Source organism: Chionomys nivalis, chromosome 18 (assembly GCF_950005125.1).
Source record: "Chionomys nivalis chromosome 18, mChiNiv1.1, whole genome shotgun sequence".
NCBI lineage: Eukaryota > Metazoa > Chordata > Mammalia > Rodentia > Cricetidae > Chionomys > Chionomys nivalis.
The window spans coordinates 23166882-23181744 of NC_080103.1; the positions used below are offsets into that span (position 1 = coordinate 23166882).

General features: G+C 45.9%; 1 protein-coding gene across 4 annotated transcripts; it reads left to right on the forward strand.

Annotated features, from left to right (window-relative positions):
• The first annotated feature begins 520 nt into the window (after positions 1-520).
• On the forward strand, positions 521-14547 carry Henmt1 (HEN methyltransferase 1). 4 transcript variants are annotated; one of them, XM_057793661.1, is made up of 8 exons: positions 521-583; positions 2389-2544; positions 3611-3739; positions 6440-6552; positions 7225-7359; positions 11034-11213; positions 12092-12269; positions 13700-14547. In XM_057793661.1, the coding sequence occupies exons 2-8, from the start codon at positions 2518-2520 to the stop codon at positions 14126-14128; spliced, it is 1191 nt and encodes a 396-aa protein (XP_057649644.1). In that variant the 5' UTR covers positions 521-583; positions 2389-2517; the 3' UTR covers positions 14129-14547. The 4 variants fall into 4 exon arrangements, with proteins under 4 accessions (XP_057649644.1, XP_057649645.1, XP_057649647.1 ...); XM_057793662.1 differs by lacking the exon at positions 521-583 and adding an exon at positions 1467-1657; XM_057793664.1 differs by lacking the exon at positions 521-583 and adding an exon at positions 1807-1850.
• Positions 14548-14863: the final 316 nt, after the last annotated feature.

Genomic DNA, 14863 nt, shown 5'->3' on the forward strand with positions numbered 1-14863 from the left:
CTCAAACTGTAATGCTACACGATCCTATCTATGAAGCCCGGTTCACACATATTTTTCTCCATACACTTTAAGCTCTAAAATGCTGAAAACAAGATGTAATTTATCTTTGTGCTACCCTGTAACCATCAACATTACAATACTGCATAGTGCACTCAGTGAGCGTTTGAGTGGTTAATATTTCATGTGTGGCTTTTCGTTAGTACCTGAAGCTGCTCTTGAATTTTTGATCCTTATCTCTCCAAATGCTGGCACTACCATGTTCATTTATGATATATTAGTAGGCTATTCACTAGTAAACACAAACTTTGGGATAAATTAATAAATGAATTTGAGACAAGGGTCTCATGCTGCCCAGGCTAGCCTCCAACAATGTTGGTGATGATGATTTTGAATTCCTGATTCTGACACCACCTTCCACTTGAAGTGCTGGGATTACAGCAATGTGCCTTCACACCTGCCTCAGTTTCTACTTTTAAAGCAGGTCCTCCCCACCCCCCCCCACCCTCCCCTCACTCTTCTTTGGTAGCATAGAGCATGCGTAAAGTTGACGGAAAAGAGGCCATAACACGTTTTCTGAGATCAGGTAATTCTTTTTTTTTTTTTTTTTTTGGTTTTTCGAGACAGGGTTTCTCTGTGGTTTTGGAGCCTGTCCTGGAACTAGCTCTTGTAGACCAGGCTGGTCTCGAACTCACAGAGATCCACCTGCCTCTGCCTCCCAAGTGCTGGGATTAAAGGCGTGCACCACCACCGCCTGGCAATCAGGTAATTCTTAAAGTGTATTTGGTTAAAAAAAAAAAGTTGAGCGTTGGAAGCTGAAAGAATATGTTTAAGAGCTTAGGTGTTTAGGTCTGTACTCCATTTTTTAAAATTGGATTATGTGTTCTTTTGGTGACCAATTACTTGAGTTCTTTGTATATTTTGGAGATCAGACCTCTGTCTGATGTGGGGTTCGTGAACCACAATCCCAGAGAACTTAGACAACAATGAGGACACTAAGAGAGACTTACAGAGATCTAATCTACATGGGAAGTAGAAAGTAGAAAAAGACAAGATCTTCTGAGTAAATTGGGAGCATGGGGACCTTGGGGGAGGGTTGATGGGAGGAGAGGAGAGGCAGGGAAACATGTAGAGCTCAAAAAAAAAAGGGGGGGGGTAAGGCTTAGGTGAATGGGACTCAACTTTCCCCAGTTTAAGGTCCCTAGAAGGCCCTCGCGCCATAATTGCTCTGGGCAAGCCGGCTCGCGCTGAGCCCACCCGCCTCTTCCGTGGCCTGCCATTGGCCCGGGGCGTTCTCCACGGGGCACGCGGAGCCTCTCAGCCGGGGCGCCACGATCCTAACAGCCGCCAAGGCCGCAGCAGCCCGGCCGCTCGCCCGGGGCCGCACCCAACAGTCACGGCAGGGGCCAGGTCGCCGCAGCGCGAGGGCCTGGGATGCGGAGGGGCTGAGAGTCGTGGTCGCCAAGGTTCGGACGAGCTGGAAAATGTCTTCGGGGCATGCGCCACAGCGGCCGTTAAGCGACCCAAAACCGACGCCGTGGAGTCGCCAGCCCGGAGGCATGGGGCCCGAGCGTGGCCGGGCTCCGCACGCCCAGCGGGGACCCTGAGGGCGGAGAGCGCAGGCGCGCGGCGCCGGGGGCGGAAAGGTGCGGCCAGCCAGGTGCGGAGAGCCGGCGTGGAGCAGCGCGGCTGCGCGGAAGGCAGGGGCGGGGCCGCAGCTTCACGGGAGTGGGCGGTGCTTGGTCTGGCTAGCGGGCTTTTCTAGGGTGGATTCGCTCCTTATCGTGGGTGAGTGATGCTGCGGGTGGACGCGGGCGACAGAGGGAACACTGACATCCTCACCCCCAACTGAGGTTCGTACCCAACAGCTGGTGGTTGAGATCTTGCCAACTTCCGACTAAGTGATAGAAACGTGTGTAGTAGAATACCAACATTCAAGTCCGAGGCCGGATTGGGTCAGTGTTGCAGCATCTCTGGCTTATTAATGTCAGCCCTCCCATCCACTCCCAAGTTTTATTTGGCGGTGCCTGAGAAGTTACTGAAAGCAGGATTTGGTTGAGGTTGAGAATTTGAGATTGACCTTGAACTTCTTTGTGCCCCCGGGTCTGGTCTTATGTGGTGTTGGGGATAGGATATAGTTCATGCATGCTAGGTAAGCATTCTACCAACTGAGGAGCATCCATCCCCCGAGGTCGAGGATCTTAGCAATAAGTTTGTATCACCCGGAACTGGTTATGGTCAAACAAGAGTAGCAGCATTCTTTGCCGAGCTGGAACTTTCAGACCCCATCGTCAGTGTCTCAGTATTTACTGCCTGAATTCTGTGGGCCAGTGGTAGGTGGGAAGGCCAACACCTACTACCCCGTTTCATCTGGGCCATCATTTCTTCTAGGCGCCTCGTGTGAAAAGGGAGCATTTGGCATTTACAGCAGAGTTGCTGCTGAGTCTCTGATACAGAGCCCGGAGGATAAATCTGCATTATCACTATATTATTTTTGTCGCAACGGAAATTGGAAACAAAATGGAAGTGGCAGAAAAGAACATACCGGTAAATGTCACCCTTCTCACTCACCTACAGTGGTCTCGGAGGAGTGTACTGTGGAGAAATGACAAATTATCCTATTTAGGCCCTTGCTTCCCCCTGAGGTGTGAACTAAAAAAGATTGACATCAATGATGAGTGAAATATTCACATTTGATGTATATTAAGTAAAAATACAGATGTTAGTTATAAAAAAATACCACTGAACATGCAAATAGGTCACCCTGGGGATTTTATTTTCCTTTCCTTTCCCTGGATTGTTTTGTTGTATTGCTGGGGATGGAAGCCAGGGCCTCGCTCATGCAAGACAGGTGGTCACCACTAATCTAACTCCCAGCCCCACTTGTCCTTTGCGTTTATTGGATATCATTGCTCTAGGTACAGGTTTAGTCTGGTTCACTTCTTCCCAGCACTGATAGGAATAGTAGGCACAGCTGTTGCAGATACAGCTAACATTTCTTTTTCTCCTGGACCTGCTAAAAAAGGCTATTCTGATTTAGGACTGTGGCAGTAAAATCATCGCAGTAGGAACTCAGCTGAGGATGGAGAAACCTATATAGATAGAGATGTGTAAAAGGAAGAGGGTATGTGCCTAGAAAATTAAGAGGAAATACCGTCTAGAATCTGAGCTTTAGATGGGGAGGGTGCTCAGGTGTCAAGGGTGGGAAATTCACCTTAAACTGCTAAAACTGGCCTATGCCCTCCGCAGCGTGGGATTCGGACCTTGAATCAAAGCCTGGTAGAGAAGGGACCTTAGACGTTTGAGCAAAGATTGGGAGCTGAGGGAGTTTGTCATCTGCCCAGTGTCTCCTAACCTCTGGTCTGTCTGGACCACAGCCTTTAGCAGTTCACACAGTAAAACAACCTCTGCAGATTAGCTACGGAAGCATAAACCCAGCTATAGCATGCTGAAAAGAGGGGGTGTGGTGTGGAGGGGGTGCCTCCCCATGACATGAGGTTTAAGCTGTGTGGAGGTTGTTGTTGCCCAGTTAATTGGGGAGAAGAAACTTTCTTTCTTCTTAAATATCTAAAGTCCATGCGTGAGTGAGAACTTGTTGTTTAAAATCTTTCAGTGCAATACTGTGGTTGGAGGTAATTTTGAAGAAGTTTGTCCAGAGAAGGTAATTAGGTTTAAACCGCCATTATACAAACAACGGTACCAGTTCGTTAGAGATTTAGTGGATCGCCATGAACCCAAGAAGGTAATTATCTTTTTTTCAACTGTTAAGATTTCCCTATTAAAATGGTTTATCAAATATGCTCGTAAGATTAGACTTCTCCCTCCTTCCCGGTGTTAGGGTTACAGGCAGGAGCGTTGGCATGGGACAAGCACTCTACCGCTAAGCGGCCTCCCGTGCCTGAGACAGACTTGAGTGATTTGGGATGGTGGATAGAAGTATGGTACATTGTAATACAGGTAGAGAACTGTCAAAAAGAAAAAAAGATGGTTTTCTGTGGTTTTGTTGTGTTGCTTTGTCTGGCTTCTAATTCATAAAGTCACCCCCTGCCTCAGCCCCTCGAAGCAGAGATCTTTGCAATAGCGAGGAGACCTTAAGGCCAGTGCTCCACGTGTTTCAGAGTTAAGCTTTTTTTTTTTTTTTTTCTGTTTTCTTTTTCAACCACGGAGGAGTGACCAAAGTCACAAATTGGGAAAGCCTTTATGATAGTCCCGTAAGGGCCAGCAGCATTTTTAACAGCGAGGGCAGCTTAATTATAGTGAGTGAAGTTAGTTTATTTTGGAGATAGGGTCTTAGAGTTCAAGACAGCCTCCAACTCCACGCTCTGGCCTCTTCCTCCCAAGTCTGGGGTTGTAAGTGTTTGCCTCTACACCTGCCTTACCTCCCCCACCCCAAGTCTATTATAAAATATAAGATCTGGCTATGTTGCCCCGGCTGGTCTCAAACTCTTGAACTCAAGTAATTTATTTTTCTTTTCTTTCTTTTTTGTTTGTTACATTCTTCATTCTTTTTGTTTGTTTTTGTTTTTTCGAGGCAGGGCTTCTCTGTGTAGCCCAGGCTGCCCTAGATTTCACTCTGTAGACCAGGCTGGCCTCGAACCCAGAGATCTGCCTGCATCTGCTTCCACCGTGCCTGACCTCAAGTGATTCTTGCTTTCCATTTTAGTCTTCTCCTTTTCCCTCACAGTAGTGGGGTCTACAGGCATCTCCCAGCCCAGCTGGGAAGGGTCAGTGAGGAAAACCTCTTTCATCAGTCTGGGGAGATGAAGTTCAGTGGCATGGGGCAGCGCTGGGGGAGAAGCTTGAGGAAACTGTGGTTAAGTGAAATTTTAGAAACAAATAGTAATTTTCCACATTGAGGCAGGGAATGGAAACACAAAGTCTTAACTAAACCTTAATGGAGGAAGGTGGTTCTTTGCCGGAACCCCTTTCCTGGAACGTGAAGCATAGCTGAGTCCCTTTAGCCTTGTACAGTACAGGGAGCTCAATGCTCAGTTGGAAATCACCTGGTTAGCAGGTGCAATGGCTCATGTCCGCCAGTGTAGGTTCTTGCCGCTAAGTCTCATGACTTGAGTTCAATCCCTTGATCCACCTGGTGGAAGCTGAGAGACTTGACTCCTGCAGGTTCTCTTGATTCCCACCCAGGTGCTGTGGTGAGCAAGAAAAACGCAACATAAAAAAAAAAACCAACAAACTTCTCCATTATTTTTAAAAATTTATTCGAAACTGGGTATGGTGGAAAATGCCTTTAATCCCAGCACCCAGGAGGCAGAGGTGGATCTCAGAGTTCGAGGCCAGCCTGGTTTATAGAGTGGATTCCAGGACAGCCAGGACTATACAGAGAAACCCTGTCTTAAAAAAAAAAAGAGATGAAAAAAATGAAAAATAAATCACTTGAGTCCAAGAGTTAGCGACCAGCTGGGGCAACATAGCCAGACCATATATTCAAAAGCGGGGGATGGGGGTGATATTCTCAGATGTAGTTGCAAACATTTGTAATGCCAAATTTGGGAGGGAGAGACAAGAGAGTGGAGTTGGAGGATATCAGACCCTCTGGAATTGGAAAAGGCTTCCTTTAGCCGCCTTAGCTATTCTACAGATGTTCACACATCTGCCTCAGCAGCCTTTTCAGCAAATCTGTCCACTTGAAGGGTCTGAGGGGCCTTTTTTATTCCAATATGGAATTTCGTATGGCTCAATGTGGTTGTCCCCTGGGGATATGGTGCGGTTGGTGGAATGCTTATCCAGCACGCACACACCCCCGGGTTTGACCCCCAGCATCTCGTAAAGGGCATAGTGGTGCATACTGTAATCCCAGAACTCTTAACACTCAGGAGTTGCTTTGGCTACACATCAAGACTTGTGATTCTTGCTCTGATAACCTTGAACCTCAAGCAATTGTTCTGAATAAGCATGGTTTCGTCTGACTTTTCCTCAAGCACTGATTTACCTGCAGGATTAAAAAGTCTCAGTTTAATTTGGTTTTTGTGTATACAATTTACCTCCAAAGATCCTTCCATATAATAACTTTATGTTTTCCCTACTGATTCAGAATCTCCCACTGAGGTGCGTGCGTGAGCACATGCACACATGCACACATATGTGTGGGTGGAGGCCCAAAAAAGGCCAACATGAGCGTCTTTCTCTGTCACTCCCTACCTTGTGTTTTTTGAGATAGGTTTCTCACAGAACCCAGATCTCTCAGATTTGGCTAGGCTCTAAATAGGGTTATAGACATATTCTCCCACATCTGACTTTATATGGGTGTCGGGGGTTTGAACTCAGGTCCTTATTCTTGCACTCACTAACCTGAACCGTTTTCCCGGGCATCCTCTAGTTTTTTTTGAGACAGGGTTTCTCTGTAGCTTTGGCATCCTCTAGTTTTAAGAACTCCTACTTTTCTGGCTATGAATGTTTTGCAAATGATGCTGTGTCTCATCTATAGGTTGCAGACCTGGGATGTGGTGATACCAAGCTCCTAAAGCTGCTAAAAATCTATCCATGCATTCAGCTGCTTGTTGGGGTAGATATCAATGAAGAAAAATTGCATTCAAATGGGTAATACTTCCAGTGCTATGGTTTGGATGTGTTTCGTCTCCCAAAGGTGCTTGTGCTGGAAGCTTGTCCCCAGAGTGGTAGTAGAACTGTCACCAGGTGGGGTATAGTCTTAGGTCACGGGGGCTCTCACCTAAGAGATGGACTCTTCCTTTTTATTGAGACAAGATATTATGATATAGCATAAGTGTCCTTGGCTTAAATTTGTAGCGTGCCACCATGCCTGGCTTTGATGCCTTTCTCCTAAGTGGTGGGTTGAGCCTCATGGCCGGGACACTTCCAAGGGAGGGTTGTAGTGTACACTTGGTCCCTCCACACCACATTCGCTGTGGCAATGAGAACAGTGTGGGAAATTTAAAGTCATGTTTAGTGACCTCACTTCCGGCGGTGGAAGGAAGCTGCCCCATGGCCTAGTGTTTAATACCAGAGAAAAACAGGGGAGTGGGACTCACATCAGGGGATCCGGGTTCTGCAGCTCTGAGAGCTCCTTCTCTTGTTACCTCTGTGGTGCTGGGAATCACAGCTGCAAGTCCACACACACCAAAGCAGGACCTTGAGTCTCAGGGCCTCTCCTCATACAGCTAGGTGCACGCTCTGCTCTGAGCCGTACCCCCAGCCCCGATAGCTAAGTTGGTTGTTTCCTGATGCTGCTGACTGATGATTGTTCTCTTGCAGGCATTACTTGTCTCCCTACCTGGGGGAGTTTGTAAAACCCCGAGATCTAGATTTGACTGTCATCTTGTATCATGGCTCTGTTGTGGAGAGAGACTCTCGCCTGCTTGGATTCGATTTGATAACATGCATTGAATTGTAAGTCTGGAAGTTGCATCGGCTTTCCACTTTGGAAAATGTGAAGGAATTAGCCTCAATAATCAATGTCATTATTTGTAAAATGATCACAACTCATCAGCTGGGAGTATCTTTTTACTTTTAGTATTTTTCTTAGGAATTCCAAGAATGAAGATAATTCCAGAAACAGACATTCATATACTTGCCACACGGCCGGCCACCTGTGACTGCTTCCTTCTTGTCCTTGTCATATACGTGTGCACCCTCTTCCTCCCCATGGTGCTTTGCCCCCTGAAATAATTAAAAGATTATATACATAGGCCTTTACTCCTGTTGAAAAATTTCATTTGTGGGTCTGGAGAGATGTCTCAGTGATTAAGAACACTTGTTCTTGCATAGTATATGGGTTTAGTTCCTAGCACCCACACGGTAGCTAACATCCATCCATGGCTCCATTCCATGGGCACCAACTACCTCTTTTGACCTCTGAGGGTATATGGTTTGCAAGCAGAACACTCACACGCATAAAAATAAATAAATTCATTTGTATTTCTTCTTTTATAATGTATCTAGCTTTTAGATTTTAATTCACTTTTAAGTGTATAAGTGTTTGCCTGAATGTATGTCTTTGTGCCATGTAAGTGTGGGCAGTGCCTGAGGAGGATGGAAGAGGGCCTGGATCCCCTGGGACTGGAATCACACACAGTTGGCAGTTGTGAGCCACCATCTAGATGGTGGGAATCAAACTCTGGTCCTCAGGAATAGCAGCCAGTGCTCTTAACCACGGAGCCATCTCTCCAGCCCCTGTGTAACATAGCCCAGCATGGTCTCAGACTTGCTGTATATAATCTTGAACATCTCATCCTTCTGCCTCTACCTCCCAAGTGCTGGGATTAGAGGTGTGTGCCATGCTCAGTTTTATGTGGTGCTAAGGATCGAAATCAGGGCTTTGTGCCCTTTAGGGTTTCTCTTGCTGTGATTTGTAGTCTTACTGCATTGCGATCAGACAGGACACAGGGAATCACTTCAGTTTTTCTGTACTCGTTAAGATATGCTTGGTGTCCTAATTCATGATCTACTTTAGAGAAAGTTCCATGGGCTTCTGGGAAGAATGTGTATTCTTCAGTGTTTGAATGGAATATTCTATAGATTGTATGTTAAGTCCTTTTGATCTATGAGTCATTTAATTCAGGTATTTCTTTTGTTGGGATGGTCTGTCAATTGGTAAGAGTCAGGTAGTGGTGATACTTCTGTTGTGCTGGGGTTAATCTGTGATGCCAGATTTAGTAGTATTTGGTAATGTCTTCAAAAATAGCCTTATCTTTTGAGATTAATATAGTTATGTTGTCCCCCCCCCAAGTCTTCCCATGAATCATATTGTTTGAGGTGTTGGGGATCTGATGCAGGGCAATGCTGCTGAGCCCCAGCTCCAGTCCTGTCGTATTTCTGTTATCACGTGTAGTTACAGACCTACAGATGTTGTGGGATTAGGTACAAGGTGCTGGTACTGGTACAAACTACCAGGCTCACTAATTCTTTACGTTTGGTTCCATTTACTTAGGCTTTTCCTTTAGGTGTAATTTCCTGTATGCATTTTTAATACAATCTACTTTAGTACATTGGAGACAATGGCCTTTTACTCATAAATACCTGTATGTTAAAGATACTTTCCTAAAACTTTTATTAGATTGTGTGTGTGTGTGTGTGTATGTGTGTGTGTTCTTGAACTCATGTTGTCAGGCTTGGCGGCAAGCACCTTTAGCCTGTTAGCATTATCGCAGGCCCTTAAATATCTTTTCTAAGAAGAAATGCTTTGGGTCAACGAGATGGCTCAGCAGGAAAAGTCACTTGGCGATGTAAGTCTACAGACCTGAGTTCAGTTTCCAGAACCCATGTAAAGGTGGAAGGAGAGAACTGGTTTTCAGTGTTGTACTCTGGTCTCCACAGATGGCACATGCATGTCCTCCCATCACACACACAATAATATAAATTAAAAAATAAGATGGCGTGCTTCCTCTTATGTAGCCATAGTATGTTGTGTTAAGAAATCTCCCAGTGGCCAGGTGTGGTTCATGCCTTTAATCCCCGCACTCAGGAGGTAGAGGCAGGCAGATCTCTGAGTTCGACACCAGCCTGGTCTACAGAGTAAGTTCCAGGACAGCCAGAGCTACACAGAGAAACTTTGTCTTGAAAAACCTAAAAAACAAAACAAAACAAAAACCAGGCTCACAATGATGTGTATGGTATATGGTCATGTTATATAGTCCACATTCAACACTTAACAACTTAGTTGTTCTAGTGATAGCTTTTATAGCTATTTTCAAGTCTAATTATCACTTAAAATGTGGGCTTTGTTTTATTTTTATTTTACGCTTTGGTGCTGCATAGAGACAGGATCTCTCTGTGTAGCCTGGTTGTCCTGGAGCTCATAGAGCTCCTTCTGCCTCTGCCGCCTGAGTGTTGGGATCAAAGGTGTGCGCCACCGCCTCTAGCTGGGGATTTAGTATGGTGTCTTTGGAGTGTCTGTTAATCATCTCGAACAGGGTTGCTCAGTCTTTCTGCTTTCTAGAACATCCTTTAATCTGGATTCAGCAAAGCATTTCAGCGTTAGATTTTGAGAATGTTTTTATTTTGGCGGGATGGGGTGTTGATCAAGTGCTTCATACATGCTGAGCAGATGCTACAGTTCTGAACTACCTGCTGTCCCAGGGAACGTGTGTGGGTGTATGTACTCAAGAACGTAAATGCCTGGGAGCTGGAGACTGGTTGATTTCCTGTGTCTTCCCCAGTTACTCTCACCTTGTATTTTATTTGTTTATTCATTCCTTTGTTCATTCATTCGTTCATTTATTTATTTATTGAGATAGGGCTTTTTCTGTGTAGCTCTGGCCATCCTGGAACTAGCTCTTGTAGACCAGGTTGATCTTGAACTCAGAGATCTGCCTGCCTCTGCCTCCTGAGTGCTGGGAATAAAAGGCGTGTGCCACCATTCCTGACCACCTTGTGTTTTTGAGATAGGTCTCTCATTGACCCTGGATCTTGCTGATTGTCTACACTGGCTGGCCAACAAGCCCAAGAGATTTTCTGATCTTTGCCTCCCCAGCATTGGGGGTTGCAGATGTATGTTCCCATGCCAGATTTTTTTCTGAGTACAGGGGATCTGAACTTGGGTCCTCATTCTTGCACATGTACATCCACATGTGAGTTCAGGTGCCCCTGGGGGCTAGCAGAGGGCATCGGATCCCCTGGAGCTGTAGTTCCAGGTGGTTGTGAGTCACCTGACATGGGTGCTAGAAACCACACTTGGGTCCCCTGTGAGAGGAGCACGTGCTCATAATTGCTGATCTGTCTGATAGTGTCCTGTCGTTTTTTAAAAGAAATCATAGAGGCAATGATGTGTTCTTGGGAAATTAAATCAAGAAATATACAAGTTCAGATACTTTTTGAAAAGGAATGTTGATAATGAGTTCTACAGAGAGCACCGGAGGATGGATCTTAGTTGATGGATCACCCTGGGCAAAGCTGGGAGTGGGAAGGATTCAAACACGACAACAGTTGATCATGGGTTGTGGGCTGCTGCGTCATCAGAGAAGAGATAAATCCACATCCAGGTAGGAATTATTTTTGCCAAGTCAATTAGGAGAATATACCCAGTGAAGCCACATTAATTCTGTCTTTCTTATCAACCATTTTAGAATAGAGCATTTGAATTCAGATGACCTGGCCAAATTTCCCGAAGTGGTTTTTGGATACCTGTCGCCATCCATGGTTGTCATCACCACACCAAATGCTGAATTCAACCCCCTGTTTCCCACAGTGTCCCTGAGGGATGCAGATCATAAATTCGAGTGGAGCAGAAAGGAGTTCCAGACCTGGTGAGCTCAGAAGGGTTCTTTTGTTGTTGTTTTGCAGCAATCCTGTTATAGGAAGTAAGCTGTGCTATGTCTGTCTCATTCAAACTCTTAGTTTATTCCAGCAAGGTCTCCACGTGTGGCTCATGATGTAGCCGGATCACAAGGAAAGCAGCCCATTTGGGCCGCAGGAGAAAAGAGCGTGTGCCTAGTGGATGCTCTTTGGGAGGCACCTGTAGTGTTGGCATAGATTGAGAACCAGAGTGGGGAGGATGTGGGGTGTGAGGGACGCTCACGCCCATGCGTGGGGCGGCTTCTTGGCTTCACCCACACCTGCGCGCTGCCCGTCCTGTAGCCCCTCTTTCCTCTTCCTGAGGTAACTTGGAAACCTAAGACGTGTCAAACTGCCTTTGTTCCCCACAGATGTCGGGTGTCCTGGTGACCCATCATACACTTGTGCAGGGATGCTTAACTTTGGAATTTTTTCTTTGTGGTGATGTCTATATAGCTCAGGCTAGCTTTAACCGCCTTATCCTTCTGCCTTATCAGTTCAAGTAACACAATCGGCATGCGCCTCCTTGCTTGGCTGAGAAGTCCTTTGATTTATATATTTTCTGTTTTTCCTAAAACTACTGACAAGAGGTCACTTAAGAATTGTTTGTTGACACCAGGCGGTGGTGGCACACGCCTTTGATCCCAGCACTCAGGAGGCAGAGGCAGGCGGATCTCTGAGTTTGAGGCCAGCCTGGTCTACAAAGCGAGTTCTAGGACAATCAGGGCTATTACACGAGAAACCCTGTCTTGAAAAGCCAAAAAAAAAAAAAAAAAAAAATTGTTTACAAAGTTGTTTAACCAGAACTGTATGTGCAGAGAAATGACTTCTCTTTGTTGTTTGATATCAGGGCTTCACGGGTGGCAAACTGCTACAATTATTGTGTGGAGTTTACTGGGGTCGGGACACCCCCAGCTGGGTCTGAGCATGTCGGATATTGCACCCAGATAGGTGTCTTTAGGAAGAACAGTGGGAAGCTAGCTGAATCCCGTGCTTCACAGCAGCATGACCGACATGTGTACAAAGTTGTGAGTATTCCTGCGAAATAGAAGTCCGTGGGTCACATGACGGGTGGTGAGACCAGGTCTACAACTACAGTTACCACCCACCACCATTACCGCCATTACCGCCATCACCGCCATCACCACACTACTGCCACCCACCGCCATTACCGCCATTACCGCCATTACCGCCATTACCACACTACTACCACTACCACTCCCTCCTCCTCTTCCTCCTCCTCTTCATCCTTATCCCTACCCCTCCTCCTTGTCAGTCTTTTCTCCTTCCATCTTTCTCTCCCCTCCCCCTTCTCCTTTTCCACATCACTAGTCCCCAAAGTAGAAAGCAGAATAAATGACATGCTTATTTGTTTCTCTCTTTCTTTTTTCTTGACAAGGTCTCACTATGTAGCCCTGGCTGGCCTAGAACTTCCTATGTAGCCCAGGCTGGCCTTGAATACACAGATCTGCCTGCCTCTACCTCCCAAGTGTGTGGGGTCAAAGGTGTGCACCACCACACCTGACCAAGTGACCTAATTTTGAGGCTCGTCTAGAAAGATGCTTCAGGCTCCATGAGTCCTGGCAGGGTCAGGGTCAGTCTGTGGCATCCTTTGAGACTGCCTGGCCCCTTGGCTTTACACGAGAAAGAGCAGTTTACTGGAGGTTTTCTTAGGATGTTTCAGAGAGGACTCCTGCTGCTGTCTCCTTTGTAATCTCTCAGTGTTAGCAACAGTAAAGGGACAGCCAGGAACAGTTCCTCTCCAGCCCATGATGCACGAATGTATGCATATATATATACATACACATACACACACACATAAACACATAGACACACGCACACATGAATGCACAAAACCCACTTTGTCTTTCAAAAGAATCCATTCTTTTGATGGAATCATTTTTATTTATTCTTGATTTTCTTTAGCTTGTGTGTCACTTTGTTGCTTAGACTGGCCTTGATCTCTTGGACCAGCAGTTATCTTAGCCCTTCAAGGAACTCTGGGGTTATAGGCATGTACCACTGATTCTAGATTGAACCAGTGTTTCTTTTTCACTAATTTCCATGTAATAACAAGTAGAAACATTGGATTGTAGGTTTGGTTAGGCTTTCAACTTCTGTTAACTCCAGTCCCATCAGATCCAATGCCTCTTCTGGCTTCAGTAAGCACCAGACATGCATATGTTGTTGTATAGACGTACATGCAAGCAAAACACTCACACATACCAAATAATAAATCTTTTTTTTTTTTTTTTTAAAGAAGGAATGCTGGGTTAGTGCCTGTTGGTAGAAACACTGCTGAGATTTAGTTGTCATCAGAATTGGAAGCAAAGCAGCTACCTAGTATCGATGTGTTTGATTTCCAGTGAGATTGAGGCTTTTACAATGTACAGCTTGTGACTGAATTGCTGATGGTTTAAACACACTTCGGTATTCTGTTTGGTTTTTCTTCCCTTAGGTTTATACAACCTCCTACCCTAGTTTACAGCAGGAAAAGGTGCTCAAGTTTGTGCTGGTCGGGGAGCTCCTGATACAAGTGGAACGCTTGAGACTGAGATACCAGCGGATGCTGAGGGAGCGGGAGAAGGAACTGGGCCCTAAGCCAGGGCACACGGACTGCTCCCCAGCCCCTCACCTACTCTTGGGAGCAGTATTCACAGAGGCTGAAAAGGCCAGGATAGAAAATACTCCCCAGCCCTTCTGTGAAGGAGAGAAGTTTTTCATACCCCTGAGGAGACTGCTCGCTTATCCCAGGCTGCAGCACTTGTGTACTGACGAAGAGAGGATGCGGTCCCTCATTGCTGACTCGGTGTCCCTAAGCAGCGATGGTTCTGCGGTCGTGGTTGACCTGCACAATTCTTGGGATTATCGGTCTGAAGATAATTGAGCCATCTGAATTTTCCAAAGCTTAGAGTCTCGCTGAGAGTTGAGTTGTCTTGGAATTCAAACTTTTTTTGTTTTTGTGGTGCTGGGAATTGAACCCTGGGCCATTTGCATGGTAAGCAAGCACTTTGACACTCAGCTACGTCCTCAGCCCTGGGTTTAAACTTTGCACAGTCATAATTCAAGTACTACTTTGAAAGTTTTAATACAAATCGGGTCCTGAACTGGTTGACAGACGTACCTGGCATAGACTGCTCTTCACTGAGAAAGGGCTTAACTGGAAGGAGCTGCTTTCCTTAAACATTGGGTTTTTATTTTCCATTTGGTGTTTACAAGAACATTGGGTGTGCCCATGTGTTAGTTTTATCCTCTCCCAGTTTTGGTGTTAGAGCCCTATGTTGAATGTGACATTAAAACATTTAAATGCAATCAAAGCCACTTGAGAACCTTTCTCAGGGCTGGGTATAGAGGCCCTTACCTATAATCCTAGCACCTGGATGGAGGACACAAGAGGATCATGGGTTTGAGGCCAGCCTAGACTGCATGGTGAGACCCTATCTCAGAAACAAAACCAATTCCTCTGCCCAACTTTTCCCAGGGGTGATGAGCTTTAAAATCTAGGATTATCCTTTTACTTTTCAAAAATATGTTAGGCCGGGTGGTGGTGGCGCACGCCTTTAATCCCAGCACTTGGGAGGCAGAGGCAGGCGGATCTCTGTGAGTTCGAGACCAGCCTGGT